Raw genomic sequence first — 16,398 nt, forward strand, 5'->3', positions numbered from 1 at the left:
AACCTTCCGGAACTTCAGAAATAGGTCCTTGTCCCCTTCTCACCTGCTTCTGGTAGGACTCCACGGCGCGGTTGAAGTCCCCGTGTTTGGAGAAGGTGTCCCCGAGCTGTTCCCAGAGGGCCAACGCTGCCTCGGTGGTCCCGGCTTCCTCCAGGGCCGCCTGGAGCCGCGTCACCTTGGTGGCTGCGAGGACAAAGAGTTGGGGACAACACGGCCACCACTTGGAGATCCGTCTCTGGTGGCATCTGGGGGGTTGGGTCCCTTCTGGTGGGACTTGAAGGGCTTTGGGTCCCTTCTGGTGGCATCTGAGGGGTTTTGGGTCCCTTCTGGTGGCATCTGGGGGGCTTTGTGTCCTCTCTGGTGGCACCTGATGGGCTTTGTATCCCCTCTGGTGGCATCTGAGGGGCTTTAGGTCCCTTCTGGTGGCACTTGAAGGGCTTTGGGTCCTTTCTGATGGCACCTGATGGGCTTTGTGTCCTCTCTGGTGGCACCTGAGGGGCTTTGGGTCCCCTCTGGTGGCATCTGAGGGCCTTTGTGTCCTCTCTGATGGCACCTGATGGGCTTTGTGTCCTCTCTGATGGCACCTGAGGGGTTTTGTGTCCCCTCTGGTGGCACTTGGAGGGCTTTGAGTCCCTTCTGGTGGCATCTGGGAGGCTTTGTGGAATCCCGACCATGGGGCCACCAAAGCACCTCTGGGGCCACCAAAGCACCTCTGAGGCCACCACACCCCCTTTGGGGCCACCAAAGCACCCTCTGGGACCACCAAACCAACTTGAAGGGACCCATCTTGACCATGGGGCCACCAAAGGCACTTCTGGGGCCACCAAAACCCCTTTGGGGCCACCAAAGCACCTCTGGGACCACCAAACCCCCTCTGTGGCCACCAAACCTTCTCTGTGGCCACCAAACCCCCCTCTGGGGCCACCAAAGCAACTTGAAGGAACCCATCTTGACCATGTAGCCACCAAACCTCCTCTGTGGTCACCAAACCCCCCTCTGGGGCCACCAAAGCCCTTCTGAGGCCACCAAACCCCCTCTGAGGCCACCAAACCCCCCTTTGGGGCCACCAAAGCCCCCTCTGGGACCACCAAACCACCTTGAAGGAACCCATCTTGACCATGGGGCCACCAAAGCCCCCTCTGGGGCCACCAAACCCCCCTTTGGGGCCACCAAATTTCCCTCTGGGACCACCAAACCAACTTGAAGGAACCCATCCTGACCATGGGGCCACCAAAGCCCCCTCTGGGGCCACCAAAGCCCCTTTGGGGCCACCAAAGCACGTCTGGGGCCACCAAAGCCCCTGCATGGCCACCAAACCCCTCTGAGGCCACCAAACCCCCCCTTTGGGGCCACCAAACCCCCCTCTGGGGCCACCAAACCAACTTGAAGAAACCCATCTTGACCATGGGGCCACCAAAGCCCCCTCTGGGGCCACCAAACCCCCCTTTAGGGCCACCAAATCCCCCTCTGGGACCACCAAACCAACTTGAAGGAACCCATCTTGACCATGGAGCCACCAAAGCCCGTCTGGGGCCACCAAAGCCCGTCTGGGGCCACCAAGTGGTGGGCGCTCACCGTAGCGCAGAGCGGAGGTGACACTGTGGCGTTGGCGGTGGTCACCGAGTGCCTTCGCTCGACGCAACGAACGTTTGGCGGCGGCGAAATCCCCAACACTGAGGAGGACCTGAGGGGACAACGGAAGGAAGGAAGAGGGGAGATCATAATGGTGGAGATGGTGGTGGTGGTGGAGATGGGGGAGATGGTGGAGATGGGGGAGATGATGATGGAGATGGTGGAGATGGTGGTGGTGGAGATGGAGGTGGAGATGATGATGATGGAGATGGTGGAGATGATAATAATGGAGATGATAATGGTGGAGATGATGACGATGGAGGAGATGATAACGGTGGAGGAGATGATAACCGTGGAGGAGATGATAATGGAGATGATAACGATGGTGGAGACGATAATGATAGAGACAATAATGATGGATATGATGACGGTGGAGATGATAATGGTGGAGATGATGATGATGGAGGAAATGATGGAGGAGATAATGATGGAGGAGATGATAACGGTGGAGATGATAACGATGGAGATGATGATAATGATGGAGATAACGATGGAGATGATGACGATGGAGATGATGACGATGGTGGAGACGATAATGATGGTGGAGACGATAATGATGGTGGAGACGATAACGATGGTGGAGATGATAACGATGGAGATGATGATAATGATGGAGATGACGATGGAGATGATGACGATGGAGATGATGACGATGGTGGAGACGATAATGATGGAGACAATAATGATGGATATGATGATGGTGGAGATGATGACGGTGGAGATGGTGACGGTGGAGATGGTGACGGTGGAGATGGTGACGGTGGAGATGGTGACGGTGGAGATGATGATGATGGTGGAGATGATAACGATGGAGATGATAACGATGGAGATGATGACAATGGAGATGATGATTATGATGGAGATGATAACAGTGGAGATGATAACAATGGAGATGATGACGGTGGAGATGATGATAATGATGGTGGAGATGATAATGATGGAGGAGATGATAATGATGGAGGAGATAACGATGGAGATGATAATGACGACGGAGGTGATAATGATGGAGATGATTATGATGGAGATGATTATGATGGAGATGACGATGGTGGAGATGACGATGGTGGAGATGACGATGGTGGAGATGACGATGGTGGAGATGATGGAGATGATAACGGTGGAGATGATGACGGTGGAGATGACGACGGGGATGATGACGACGGGGATGATAATAATGGAGATGATTATGATGGTGTAGATGATAATGATGATGGAGATGATAATGATGGAGATGATGATAATGATGGAGATGATGATAATGATGGAGGAGATGACAATGATGGTGGAGATGACAATGATGGTGGAGATGATAATGATGGTGGAGATGATAATGATGGTGGAGATGATAATGGTAGTGGAGATGATAATGGTGGAGATGTTAACGGTGGTGGAGATGACAATGGTGGAGATGAGGAGGTCAAACCCACCTGTGCGGCGCCGGCGGAGGCGTCGCTCTGGAGCAGCGGATCTTGGAGACGACGAGCGCAGTCCCGCGCGCGGCTCAGGCACCGGAGAGCGCCCGAAGGGTCACCGTCGCGCAGGCGGATGTGGCCCAGATTGAAATGAGCGCGGAAAAGGTCCTCGTCCAAACACGACTGCCTGCGGAACCGGAGCAGAACCGGATTAACACCTCCAGAGCCGGAGCCACTCCACATCCCACTCCCAATTCACTTCTGGTCCACCCAGAGCTGCCATCAGAGCCGGATCCACTCCAGATCCCACTCCCAATTCACTTCTGGTCCAACCGGAGATGGGATCAGAGCCGGATCCACTCCAGATCCCACTCCCAATTCACTTCTGGTCCACCCGGAGATGGGATCAGAGCCGGATCCACTCCAGATCCCACTCCCAATTCACTTCTGCTCCACTCAGAGCTGCCATCAGAGCCGGATCCACTCCAGATCCCACTCCCAATTCACTTCTGGTCCACCCGGAGATGGGATCAGAGCCGGATCCACTCCAGATCCCACTCCCAATTCACTTCTGGTCCACCCGGAGATGGGATCAGAGCCGGATCCACTCCAGATCCCACTCCCAATTCACTTCTGCTCCACTCAGAGCTGCCATCAGAGCCGGATCCACTCCAGATCCCACTCCCAATTCACTTCTGGTCCACCCGGAGATGGGATCAGAGCCGGATCCACTCCAGATCCCACTCCCAATTCACTTCTGGTCCACCCAGAGCTGCCATCAGAGCCGGATCCACTCCAGATCCCACTCCCAATTCACTTCTGGTCCACCCAGAGCTGCCATCAGGTCCAGATCCACTCCAGATCCCGCTCTGATCCATTCGGAGCAGCCACCAGGTCCCCCTCCGGCTCCTTCCGACCCTCCCCGAGATGCCCTCAGCCTCGTGTCCCCCACATCCCATCGTCCCGCTCGGCCGCGTCCGTACTCGGAGAGGAAAATGCTTTTCCGGATGAAGTGTTCGCACTTGGCCGCGTCCTTCAGGCTATCGTAAACCAAACCCAAATTGAGGTACAAACGACTCCTCATCTCCGACAGTTCCCGGGACGGAATGGATCCTGCGGGAAAAAAAGATGGCAGAAGCGGAGACTCCAAAAGGTCCCCTGGAGGTGGGATGGAGCTCCTGGAGGTGGAAAAGCCTTCCCTGAAAGTGGGATGGAGGTTCTGGAGGTGGAAAAGCCCTCCCTGAAGGTGGGATGGAGCTCCTGGAGGTGGAAAAGCCCTTCCTGAAGGTGGGATGGAGCTCCTGGAGGTGGAAAAGCCCTCCCTGAAGGTGGGATGGAGCTCCTGGAGGTGGAAAAGCCCTCCCTGAAGGTGGGATGGAGCTTCTCTGGAGGTGGAAAAGCCCTCCCTGAAGGTGGGATGGAGCTCCTGGAGGTGGAAAAGACCTCCCTGAAGGTGGGATGGAGCTCCTGGAGGTGGAAAACCCCTCCCTGAAGGTGGGATGGAGCTCCTCTGGAGGTGGGATGGAGCTCCTGGAGGTGAAAAAGCCCTCCCTGAAGGTGGGATGGAGCTCCTGGAGGTGGAAAAACCCCCTCCCTGGAGGTGGGATGACCCTCTCCACCCCTCTGACCTTCCAGTTTCTCCTCCACGATCTCCAGGCTGGTGCGGAAGGCCCGTTCGGCTTCGCGCAGCTCCGTCTCGGCTTCTCCCGGCGCTCGGCTGTCGGCGATGAACATGAAGGTCCGTCCGATGGTGGCCCAAGCGCGTTGTTGTTCCGTGTTGTCCTCCAAGGACCGCGCGAGCTCCAGGTGCTGCCGTTGGTGCTGCGAGGAGAAGGTCAAGAACATCACCGAGAGCTTCGTGGTCTTCCCAACTGGACCAAATTCATGGATGACGTCAAGATGGGAGAGCAGAAGGATCTCCAGAGGGATCTGGGCATGGATCCATGGGCTGGAAGGATCTCCAGAGGGATCTGGGCATGGATCCACGGGCTGGAAGGATCTCCAGAGGGATCTGGGCATGGATCCATAGGCTGGAGGGATCTCCAGAGGGATCTCCAGAGGGATCTGGGCATGGATCCATGGGCTGGAAGGATCTCCAGAGGTATCTGGGCATGGATCCATGGGCTGGAGGGATCTCCAGAGGGATCTGGGCATGGATCCATGGGCTGGAGGATCTCCAGAGGGATCTCCAGAGGGATCTGGGCATGGATCCATGGGCTGGAGGATCTCCAGAGGGATCTCCAGAGGGATCTGGGCATGGATCCACGGGCTGGAAGGATCTCCAGAGAGATCTGGACATGGATCCATGGGCTGGAGGATCTCCAGAGGGATCTGGGCATGGATCCACGGGCTGGATCCAAGTCATTCCAACCCAAAACTAGATGATCTTTAAGGTCCCTTCCAACCCAATCCATTCCATCTTGGAACTGGATGAGCTTTAAGGTCTCTTCCAACCCAAACCATTCCAGTTTGGAACTGGATGAGCTTTAAAGGCCATTCCAGGTTGGAACTGGATGAGCTTTAAGGTCCCTTCCAACCCAAACCATTCCAACTCGGAACTGGATGACCTTTAAGGTCCCTTCCAACCCAACACATTCCAACTCGGAATTGGATGAGCTTTAAGGTCCCTTCCAACCCAAACCATTCCAACTTGGAACTGGATGACTTTCAAGGTCCCTTCCAACCGAAACCATTCCAACTTGAAAATGGATGAGCTTTAAGGTCTCTTCCAACCCAAACCATTCCAGTTTGGAATTGGATGAGCTTTAAAGGCCATTCCAGGTTGGAACTGGATGATCTTTAAGGTCCCTCTCAACCCAATCCATTTCAACTTGGAACTGGATGAGCTTTAAAGGCCATTCCAGGTTGGAACTGGATGAGCTTTAAGGTCCCTTCCAACCCAAACCATTCCAACTCAGAACTGGATGAGCTTTAAGGTTCCTTCCAACCCATTCCAACTCGAACCTGGATGACCTTTGAAGGCCATTCCAACACGGAACTGGATGACCTTTAAGGTCTCTTCCAACCGAAACCATTCCAATTTGGAACTGGATGACTTTCAAGGTCCCTTCCAACCGAAACCATTCCAATTTGGATTTGGATGAGCTTTAAAGGCCATTCCAACTCGGAACTCGATGATCTTTAAGGTCCCGCTCAACCCAATCCATTCCAACTCGGAACTGGATGACCTTTAAGGTCCCTTCCAACCCAAACCATTCCAACTTGGAACTGGATGAGCTTTAAGGTCCCTTCCAACCCAAATCATTCCAACTCAGAACTGGATGACCTTTAAGGTCCCTTCCAACCCAACCCATTCCAACTCGGAATTGGATGATCTTGAAGTTCCATTCCAACTTGAATCCAGATGATCTTCAAGATCCCTTTCAACCCAACCCATCCCATCATCTCCAAACGATCCCAACCTTCAACGCAGCCTCATAGTTCTCCATCTCAGCCAAGCGTTCGCCGATCTTCCGGTGAGCCACGGCGCAGCCGATGCCGTCTCCGGCTCCTTCCAGCAGATGCAACTCCTGCCGATGTTCCTCCAGAGCTTCCTCGTAGCGGCCTGGGATGGGGAAGGAAAGAGTTATCCCAAGGATTTGGTGGAGAAGTTGGAAGGAGAAGAGGTCCACGTTCCTCCTCGGAGATGTGGGAAGGAGGTTTTGGCACCGCCGGACCCACCATGGTTTGCCAAGATCTCGCCGAGCTGGTGGCAAAGCGCGGCCTCTTGGGGGACGTTCCCGCTCCGCTGAGCCTTCTGCTTTGCCTTCTGGAGCTCTGGGGGGGCAGCGAGTGGGACCCCCAGATGGGGCACCCCAAAATTGACACCCTGCACCCCAAAATCCACCCCCAGCACCCCAAAATTCACATCCTGGGCCTCAAAATCCACCTCTCTGCACGCCAAAATCCACTCCACGGCATCCAAAATCCACTCCGGTATCCCCAAATCCACTCCCAGCACCCCAAAATCCACCCCCAACACCCCAAAATTCACACCCTGCACCCTAAAATCCACCCCCAGCACCCCAAAATTCACACCCTGGGCCTCAAAATCCACCTCTCTGCACACCAAAATCCACTCCCCGGCATCCAAAATCCACTCCGGCATCCCCAAATCCACCCCTTGCACCCCAAAATCCAATCCAGCACCCCAAAATTGACCCCCCCAGCACCCCAAAATCCACCTCTCTGCACGCCAAAATCCACTCCCCGGCATCCAAAATCCACTCCGGCATCCCCAAATCCACCCCCAGCACCCCAAAATCCAATCCAGCACCCCAAAATTGACCCCAGCACCCCAAAATCGACTCCCTGCACCCCAAAATTCACACCCTGCACCCCAAAATCCACCCCCAGCACCCCAAAATTCACACCCTGGGCCTCAAAATCCACCTCTCTGCACACCAAAATCCACTCCCCGGCATCCAAAATCCACTCCGGCATCCCCAAATCCACCCCTTGCACCCCAAAATCGACCCCAGCACCCCAAAATCCACCCCCAACACCCCAAAATTCACCCCCAGCACCCCAAAATTCACCCCCAGCACCCCAAAATCCATCTCTCTGCACACCAAAATCCACTCCCTGGTATCCAAAATCCACTCCGGCACCCCAAAATCCACACCCTGCACCCCAAAATCCACCTCCCTGCACCCCAAAATCCACCTCCCTGCACCCCAAAATTCACCCCCAGCACCCCAAAATTCACATCCTGTGCGCCAAAATCTACCTCTCTGCACACCAAAATCCACTCCCCGGTATCCAAAATCCACTCCGGCATCCACAAATCCACCCCTTGCACCCCAAAATCCACACCCTGCACCCCAAAATTCACACCCTGCACCCCAAAATCCACCTCTCTGCACACCAAAATCCACTCCCCGGCATCCAAAATCCACTCCGGTATCCCCAAATCCACACCCAGCACCCCAAAATCCAATCCAGCACCCCAAAATCGACCCCCTGCACCCCAAAATTCACACCCTGCACCCCAAAATTCACATCCTGTGCGCCAAAATCTACCTCTCTGCACACCAAAATCCACTCCCCGGTATCCAAAATCCACTCCGGCATCCCCAAATCCACACCCTGCACCCCAAAATCCACCTCCCTGCACCCCAAAATCGACCCCCTGCACCCCAAAATTCACCCCCAGCACCCCAAAATCCACCTCTCTGCATGCCAAAATCCACTCCCTGGCATCCAAAATCCACTCCGGCACCCCAAAATTCACACCCTGCACCCCAAAATCGAAACCCACACCCCAAAATTCACAGCCTGTACCCAAAATTCCTCCTCTGGCACCCCAAAATCCACTCCAGCATGCCAAAATCGACCTCCCGGCACCCCAAAATCCACCTCCCAACCCCCAAATATTCACACCCTGCACCTCAAAATCAACGCCAAACACCCCAAAATCCACTCCGGCACCCCAAAATCCACCCCTCCAATCCAAAATCGACCTCCTTGCACCCCTAAATCCACCTCTGCACCTCAAAATCCAACCTCCTGCACCCCAAAATTCACCCCTCTGCAGCAAAAATTGACCACCCGCACCCAAAAATTCACACCCTGCACCCCAAAATTCACCCATGCACCCCAAAATCCACCGCCCAGCACCCCAAAATCCACCCCACACCTCAGAATTCACACCCTGTACCCCAAAATTCACCTCCCTGCCCACCAAAATCCACCCCTTGCACCCTAAAATCCACACCTGCACCCTAAAAATCCTCCCCTGCAGCCCGAAATCGACCCCCAGCACCCCAAAATTCACAACCAGCACCCCAAAATCGACTCCAGCATCCCAAAATCCATGCCCTGCACCCCAAAAATCCACCCCAGCACCCCAAAATTCACAACCAGCACCCCAAAATCGACTCCAGCACCCCAAAATCCATGCCCTGCACCCCAAAAATCCACCCCAGCACCCCAAAATTCACGACCAGCACCCCAAAATCAACCCCCATACCCCAAAATTGACACCCAGCACCCCAAAATTCACCCCTGGCACCCCAAAATTGACCCCTAGCAGCCCAAAATCCACCTCCCTTCGCCCAGTAACCTCCAGTGCCCCCCAGTGACTCCCAGTATCCCCAGCCCAGTGACTCCCAGTAACCACCAGTGGCTCCCAGCAACTCCCAGTCCTCCCCAGTGGCTGCCAGTAATCTCCAGTGCTCCCCAGTGCTCCCCAATGTCTCCCAGTGACTCCCAGTATCCCCAGCCCAGTGACTCCCAGTAACCACCAGTGGCACCCAGCACCTCCCAGTGCTCCTCAGTGACTCCCAGTGCTCCCCAGTGACTCCCAGTAACCTCCAGTGCCCCCTAGTACCCCCCAGTGACTCCCAGTAATCTCCAGTGCCCCCCAGTGACTCCCAGTATCCCCAGCCCAGTGACTCCCAGTAACCGCCAGTGACTCCCAGTGCTCCCCCGTACACTCCAGTGACTCCCAGTGCCCACAGCCCAGTGAGTTCCACTAACCCCCAGTGCCTCCCCAGTGGCTCTCAGCAACTCCCAGTCATCCCCAGTAACCCCCAGTGACTCCCAGTGCTCCCCAGTACCCCCTCCGTGACTCCCAGTCCCCGCAGCCCAGTGACTCCCACTAAACCCCAGTGCCCCCCAGTGGCTCTCAGCAACTCCCAGTCCTCTCCAGTGGCTGCCAGTAACCTCCAGTACCCCCCAGTGACTCCCAGTACCCCCAGCCCAGTGGCCCCCAGTGCTCCCCAGTATCCCCAGCCCACTGACTCCCAGTAACCAACAGTGGCTCCCAGCACCTCCCAGCGCTCCCCAGTGACTTCCAGTAACTACCAGTGACTCCCAGTATTGGCCGCCCAGTGACTCCCAGTAACCACCAGGGGCTCCCAACACCTCCCAGTAACTGCCAGTGACTCCCAGTGCTCCCCAGTACACGCCAGAAACTCCCAGTGCCCCCAGCCCAGTGACTCCCAGTAACTCCCAGTGGCTCCCAGCAACTCCCAGTCCTCCCCAGTGGCTGCCAGTAACCTCCAGTGCCCCCCAGTGACTCCCAGTATCCCCAGCCCAGTGGCCCCCAGTAACTACCAGTGGCTCCCAGCACCTCCCAGTGCTCCCCAGTGACTTCCAGTGCTCCCCAGTACACTCCAGTGACTCCCAGTACCCCCAGCCCAGTGCTCCCCAGTGCTCCCAGTGGCTCCCAGTGCCCTCACGGCCCGCTCCGGCCTCACTCACGCCGAATCTCCCGCTCTCCGCTCATTCCCCGCCGCGATCGCGCCGAGCGCTGAGGCCCCGCCCCCTCGCGTCTCCATGGGCCGAAGCCCCGCCCCTTCCTCGTTCCCATTCGCTGCCGCCCCGCCTCTCCCCGCCCCCTCCGCTCTCCCATTGGCCGCCGCGCGCCCCTCTCCCCCCTCAGCCATTTCGCGCGGGAAGCGGCGTGGGTTGTGCCTCCCATTGGTCCGCGCCTGACAGGGCCCCGCCCACCGCCGCGGGGGATGCCGGGAGGTGTGGCTGGAACGTGCCGCAAAGCATACTGGGAGGAGTGGCAGGGCCCGGCCGCAAAGCACGCTGGGAGACGTGGCAGGGACCTGCCCGGTCCAGTTCACTCAGCAACCCCAGCCCAGTGCTCCCAGTACACGCCAGTACCGCCCAGTACTCCCAGACCAGTGGCTCCCAGTACATTCCAGTTGCCCCCAAAAGCACCCACTGCTCCCCAGTTCCCTTCAGTACCGCCCAGTACTCCCCAGTACTCCCACACCAGTGGCTCCCAGTACATTCCAGTAGCCCCCAATAGCACCCACTGCTCCCCAGTTCCCTTCAGTGGCGCCCAGTACTCCCCAGTACTCCCAAACTAGTGGCTCCCAGTACATTCCAGTAGCCCCCAGTAGCTCCCACTGCTCCCCAGTTCCCTTCAGTGCCTCCCAGTGCTCCCCAGTACTCCCACACCAGTGGCTCCCAGTACACTCCAGCAGCCTCCAGTGGCTCCCAGTACTCCCAGGGGCTCCCAGTGCTCCCCAGTACCACCAGTACAGTCCTCCCAGTAGCTCCCAGTACACTCCAGCAGCCTCCAGGGGCTCCCAGTACACTCCAGCAGCCTCCAGGGGCTCCCAGTACTCCCAGTCCAATCCAGTTGCCCCCAGGGGCTCCCAGTGCTCCCCAGTACCACCAGTACAGTCCTCCCAGTAGCTCCCAGTACACTCCAGCAGCCTCCAGGGGCTCCCAGTACTCCCAGTCCAATCCAGTTGCCCCCAGGGGCTCCCAGTGCTCCCCAGTACCACCAGTACAGTCCTCCCAGTAGCTCCCAGTACACTCCAGCAGCCTCCAGGGGCTCCCAGTACTCCCAGTCCAATCCAGTTGCCCCCGGGGCTCCCAATGCTCCCCAGTACCACAAGTACAGTCCTCCCAGTGGCTCCCAGTACACTCCAGCAGCCTCCAGTGCCTCCCAGTACACTCCTGCAGCCTCCAGTGGCTCCCAGTATACTCCAGTAGCCCCCAGGGACTCCCAGTACTCCCAGTCCAATCCAGTTGCACCCAGGGGCTCCCAGTGCTCTCCAATACCACCAGTACAGTGCTCCCAATGGCTCCCAGTACACTCCTGCAGCCTCCAGTGGCTCCCAGTACACTCCAGTAGACCCCAGGGACTCCCAGTACTCCCAGTCCAATCCAGTTGCCCCCAGGGGCTCCCAATGCTCCCCAGTACCACAAGTACAGTCCTCCCAGTGCCTCCCAGTACACTCCAGTTGCCTCCGGGGGCTCCCAGTGCTCCCCAGTACCACCAGTACAGTGCTCCCAATGGCTCCCAGTACACTCCAGCAGCCTCCAGTGGTTCCCAGTACACTCCAGTTGCCCCCAGGGACTCCCAGTGCTCCCCCGTATCACCAGTACAGTCCTCCCAGTGGCTCCCAGTACACTCCAGCAGCCTCCAGTACTCCCAGTACACTCCAGTAGCCCCCAGGGACACCCAGTGCTCCCCAGTACCACCAGTACAGTGCTCCCAGTACACTCCAGTAGCCGCCAGGGGCTCCCAGTGCTGCCCAGTACCACCAGTACGTGGCTCCCAGTACACTCCAGCAGCCTCCAGTGCCTCCCAGTACACTCCAGTTGCCCCCGGGGACTCCCAGCGCTCCCCAGTACCACCAGTACAGTCCTCCCAGTGGCTCCCAGTACACTCCAGCAGCCTCCAGTGCCTCCCAGTATACTCCAGCAGCCCCCAGGGACTCCCAGTGCTCCCCAGTGGGACCAGTACAGTCTTCCTAGTGTCTTCCAGTGCGTTCCAGTAGCCCCCAGTGCTCCCAGTACCCCCCCAAACCAGCGTCTTCCGATGCCACAAATTTTGGTTTCAAAACTCTCAAAATTTGGAGAAATCCCGGCAAATTTGGGGTGAAAAATGGCAAATTCTGGACAAACCCTGCACGCCTCGAAATTTGGGTTCAAACTCCTCAAATTTAGGATTAAATTCCCCCCCCCTCTTAAATTTTGGGTGAAAAAAATCTCAAATTTAGGCTAAGAAAATCTGAAATTTGGGGTTGAAAAGCTCACATTTGGGATAAACTCACACACACCTGGAATTTTGGGGTTGAAAATCGCAAAGTTTGGGTTAAAATAACTCAAATATTGGGCTAAACAACCCCCCCCCCCGAAATTTTGGGGTTGAAAATCTCAAATTTGAAGTGAACAAATCTCAACTTTTAGGATAAACCCTTAAATTTGGGGTTGAAAATCTAAAAGTTTGGGTTAAAATAGCTCAAATCTTGGGATAAACTCCACACGCCTTAAATTTTGGGTTGAAAATCGCAAATTTTGGGATACCCCCCCTTAAGGAAGTTTTGCATTACGAAATCTCAAATTTTGGGAGAAACTCTGCACATGAAATTAAATTTTGGGTTGAAAATTTGCAAATTTTGGGTTAAAATATCCCAGATTTTGGGATAAACCCCGCACACAACTTAAATTTTGTGTTAAAAGCCTCAAATTTTGGATAAAACCTAAAGACGCCTTAAATTTCAGGTTGAAAATTGCAAATTTAAAGTTAAAAAAAATCTCAAATTTTGGGATAAACCCTGCCCATCTTAAATTTTGGGTTGAAAATCACAAATTTTGAGTTAAAAAAAGGCAAAATTTATGGATAAGCCCCACAAACACCTGAAATTTTGGGTTGAAAAATCTCAAATTTTAGGATAAGCCTTGCACACGTTAAAATTTCGGGTTGAAAATCTCAAAGTTTGGGATAAGCCTTGAACACACCTGGAATTTTGGGTTAAAAGCCTCAAATTTGGGGTTAAAAAATTTCAAATTTTAGGATCAGCCCCCCCAGACACCTGAAATTTTGCGTTGAAAATCGCAAACCTTGGGACACACCCCCTGAAATTTTGCATTAAGAAATCTCAAATTTTGAGATAAACCCTGCACACGTTTGAAATTTTGGGTTGAAAACTGCAAATTTTGGGTTAAAATATCTCAATATTTGGTATAAAACCCGCACACACCTAAAATTTGCATTGAAAATTTCAAATCTTAAAGTTTGTGCCAAAAATCTCAAATCTGGGTTTAAAAAATCGCACATTTTGCACTAAACTCCGCACACCCCTGAAATTTTGGGTTAGAAGTCTCAAATTTTGGATAAGCTCCACACATCTCTTAAACCTGAGGTTGAAAAACTCAAACTTGGGCTTAAAAATGTCTCAAATTTAGGATAAACCCTGCACACACCTGAAATTTTGCGATAAAAATCTCAAATTTAGAGATAAACCCTTCTCACCTTTAATTTTGGGGTAAAAATCTCAAATTTGGAGTTGAAAATCTCAAACGCGGAGTTGAAAATCTCAAATTCAGGGATAAAATCTGCACACACCTGAAATTTTGGGTTTAAAAGTCTCAAATTTTGGATAAACCACACACACCTTAAAATAGGGGTTTAAAACCTCAATTTTGGGGTTAAAAATCTCAAATTTGAGGTTAAAAATCTCAAATTTTGGTACCAATCTCACCCACACGTTGAATTTAGGGTTAAAAAAAAAATCTCAAATTTCCGGATAAACCTCTACACACCTTAAATTTTGGGTTAAAAATTCTCCAATACTAAAGAAAAAAAACCCCTATACCTCAAATTTTTGGTAAGAAATTCCCATATTTTGGATAAAAACGACTCAAATTTCGCTTCAACCCCCCAATTTGCAATTTTCATTTTAAAAACAGCGTCCAATTTGGGTTTAAAAGCTGAATTTTGGTCGGTAAAGTGGGTGGGGTTCGGCCACGCTCCCCCAATGCCCTTCTTTGCAAATTTATCTCAATTTTGGGGCATTTTTCCACTTTCAAACCGCGTTTGGTGCAATTAAAGGGCTTTTTGTGGGGTTTTTTTGTAGTTTTCTGTGATTTTTTTCCCTATTTTTTACACTCTCCCCCATTTTCTTGGGTTTTTCCCCCTGATTTTTAAAGACTTTTCCAAATTTTCTTTTTTCCTCTTTTCTCCGCTTTTTCCCCCCATTTTTTAGAGGCTTTTCTCAATTTTCTTGTTTTTTCCCCCAATTTTTAAAGCCTTTTCCCCATTTTCTCTTCTTTTCCCCCCATTTATTAGAGGCTTTTCCCCATTTTATTGTTTTCTTTTCCCCCATTGTTAAAGCTTTTCCCCATTTTCTCATTTTTCCCCATTTTCTCCCCATTTTTAAAGGTTTTTCCCCACTTTTTCCCTCTGTTTAAAAGGCTTCTCCTCATTTTCTTGGGTTTTTTCTCCAATTTCTTAAAGGCTTTTCCCAATTTTCCTGGTTTTCCCCCATTTTTTAAAGGCTTTTCCTCTCTTCTTGGTTTTTTTCCCATTTTTTAAAGGCTCTTCCCCATTTTCTCATTCTTTTTCCTATTTTTATAAAGGCTTTTTACAATTTTCCTGTTTTTTCTATGTTTTTTAAGGGCTTTTCCCAATTTCCTCGGGTTTTTTTTCGCCATTTTTAAAGGCTTTTCCCAATTTTCTTGTGTTTTCTCCCATTTTTAAAGGCTTTTCCCAATTTTCTTGGGGTTTTCCCATTTTTAAAGGCTTTTCCCCATTTTCTTGGGGTTTTTCCCCTCTATTTTCAAAGGCTTTTCCCAATTTTCTTGTGTTTTCCCCCATTTTTAAAGGCTTTTCCCAATTTTCTTGGTTTTTTTCCCTCTATTTTCAAAGGCTTTTCCCCATTTTCTTGTGTTTTCCCCCATTTTTAAAGGCTTTTCCCAATTTTCTTGAATGTTTTCCCCCATTTTTAAAGGCTTTTCCCAATGTTAATGGTTTTCCCCACATTTTTTAAGGCTTTTCCCAATTTTCTTGGGGTTTTCCCATTTTTAAAGGCTTTTCCCAGTTTTAATGGTTTCCGACCCATTTTTTTAAGGCTTTTCCCAATTTTCTTGGGGTTTTCCCATTTTTAAAGGCTTTTCCCCATTTTCTTGGTTTTTTCCCCTCTATTTTTAAAGGCTTTTCCCAATTTTCTTTTGTTTTCCCCCATTTTTAAAGGCTTTTACCAATTTTCTTGTGTGTTTTTCCCCATTTTTAAAAGGTTTTCCCAACGTTAATGGTTTTCCACACATTTTTTAAGGCTTTTCCCAATTTTCTTGTGTTTTCTCCCATTTTTAAAGGCTTTTCCCATTTTTCTTGGGGTTTTCCCACTTTTTAAAGGCTTTTCCCCATTTTCTTGGGTTTTTTCCCTCTATTTTCAAAGGCTTTTCCCAATTTTCTTGTGTTTTACCCCATTTCTAAAGGCTTTTCCCAATTTTCTTGTACCTTTCTCTTTTTCTTAAGAGCTTTTCCCCATTTTCTTACTTTTTTCCCCTCATTTTTTAAGGGCTTTTCCACATTTTCTTGGGCATTTTCCCCTTTTTAAAGGCTTTACACCAATTTTCTTGACTTTTTTTCCTTATTTTTTAAAGGCTTTTCTCAATTTTCTCCCTTTTTTCCTGCTTTTTTAAAGGCTTTTCCCCCATTTTCTTACTTTTTTCCTCCGATTTTTAAGGCTTTTCCCCCATTTCTCCCATTTTTTTAGGCTTTCTTTCCCATTTGGGTTTTTTCCCCTCAGATTTCTGTTTTTTCCCCTCTCCTTTAAGGTGTTTTTTTCCGAGTTTCCCCTCTTTTTTTGTGTGTTTTTCCCATTTTTTGTGGTTTTAATGTTTTTTCGGGATGTTTTCCAGGGGTCTGTGGGTTTTTTCCCTTTTTTTTTCAGGTTTTTGAACTTTCTTTGGACTTTTTTTCCCTCTTTTTATACATTTCTCCCCATCAATCCCAAATATATTGTGTTTTTTCCAGACTTTTTGTCTTCCTTCCCAGACTTTTTGCATTTTTCCCTTGTTTTTTTCCATTTCTTCCTATTATTTTTCATTTCTCCCCTTTTTTTTTTGCATTTTCCCATTTTTTTTGCACTATTTC

The 16,398-nt window shown here is 51.7% G+C and overlaps 1 protein-coding gene across 1 annotated transcript in view; it reads right to left on the minus strand.

Annotated features, from left to right (window-relative positions):
• The window catches only part of TONSL (tonsoku like, DNA repair protein), a 31,806-nt gene extending 21,486 nt beyond the window's left edge, over positions 1-10,320 (minus strand). The window contains exons 1-8 of the mRNA XM_054060376.1: positions 10,251-10,320; positions 6,726-6,821; positions 6,467-6,609; positions 4,673-4,865; positions 4,028-4,157; positions 3,060-3,231; positions 1,576-1,684; positions 44-183 (exon numbers count right to left, since the gene is read on the minus strand). Of these exons, the coding sequence (XP_053916351.1) occupies positions 44-183; positions 1,576-1,684; positions 3,060-3,231; positions 4,028-4,157; positions 4,673-4,865; positions 6,467-6,609; positions 6,726-6,821; positions 10,251-10,275 (1,008 nt within the window). The 5' untranslated portion in view covers positions 10,276-10,320. The remainder of the gene's footprint in view (positions 1-43; positions 184-1,575; positions 1,685-3,059; positions 3,232-4,027; positions 4,158-4,672; positions 4,866-6,466; positions 6,610-6,725; positions 6,822-10,250) is intronic.
• Between the last annotated feature and the right edge of the window lie 6,078 nt (positions 10,321-16,398).

Source organism: Cuculus canorus, chromosome 2 (assembly GCF_017976375.1).
Source record: "Cuculus canorus isolate bCucCan1 chromosome 2, bCucCan1.pri, whole genome shotgun sequence".
Taxonomy (NCBI): Eukaryota; Metazoa; Chordata; class Aves; order Cuculiformes; family Cuculidae; genus Cuculus; species Cuculus canorus.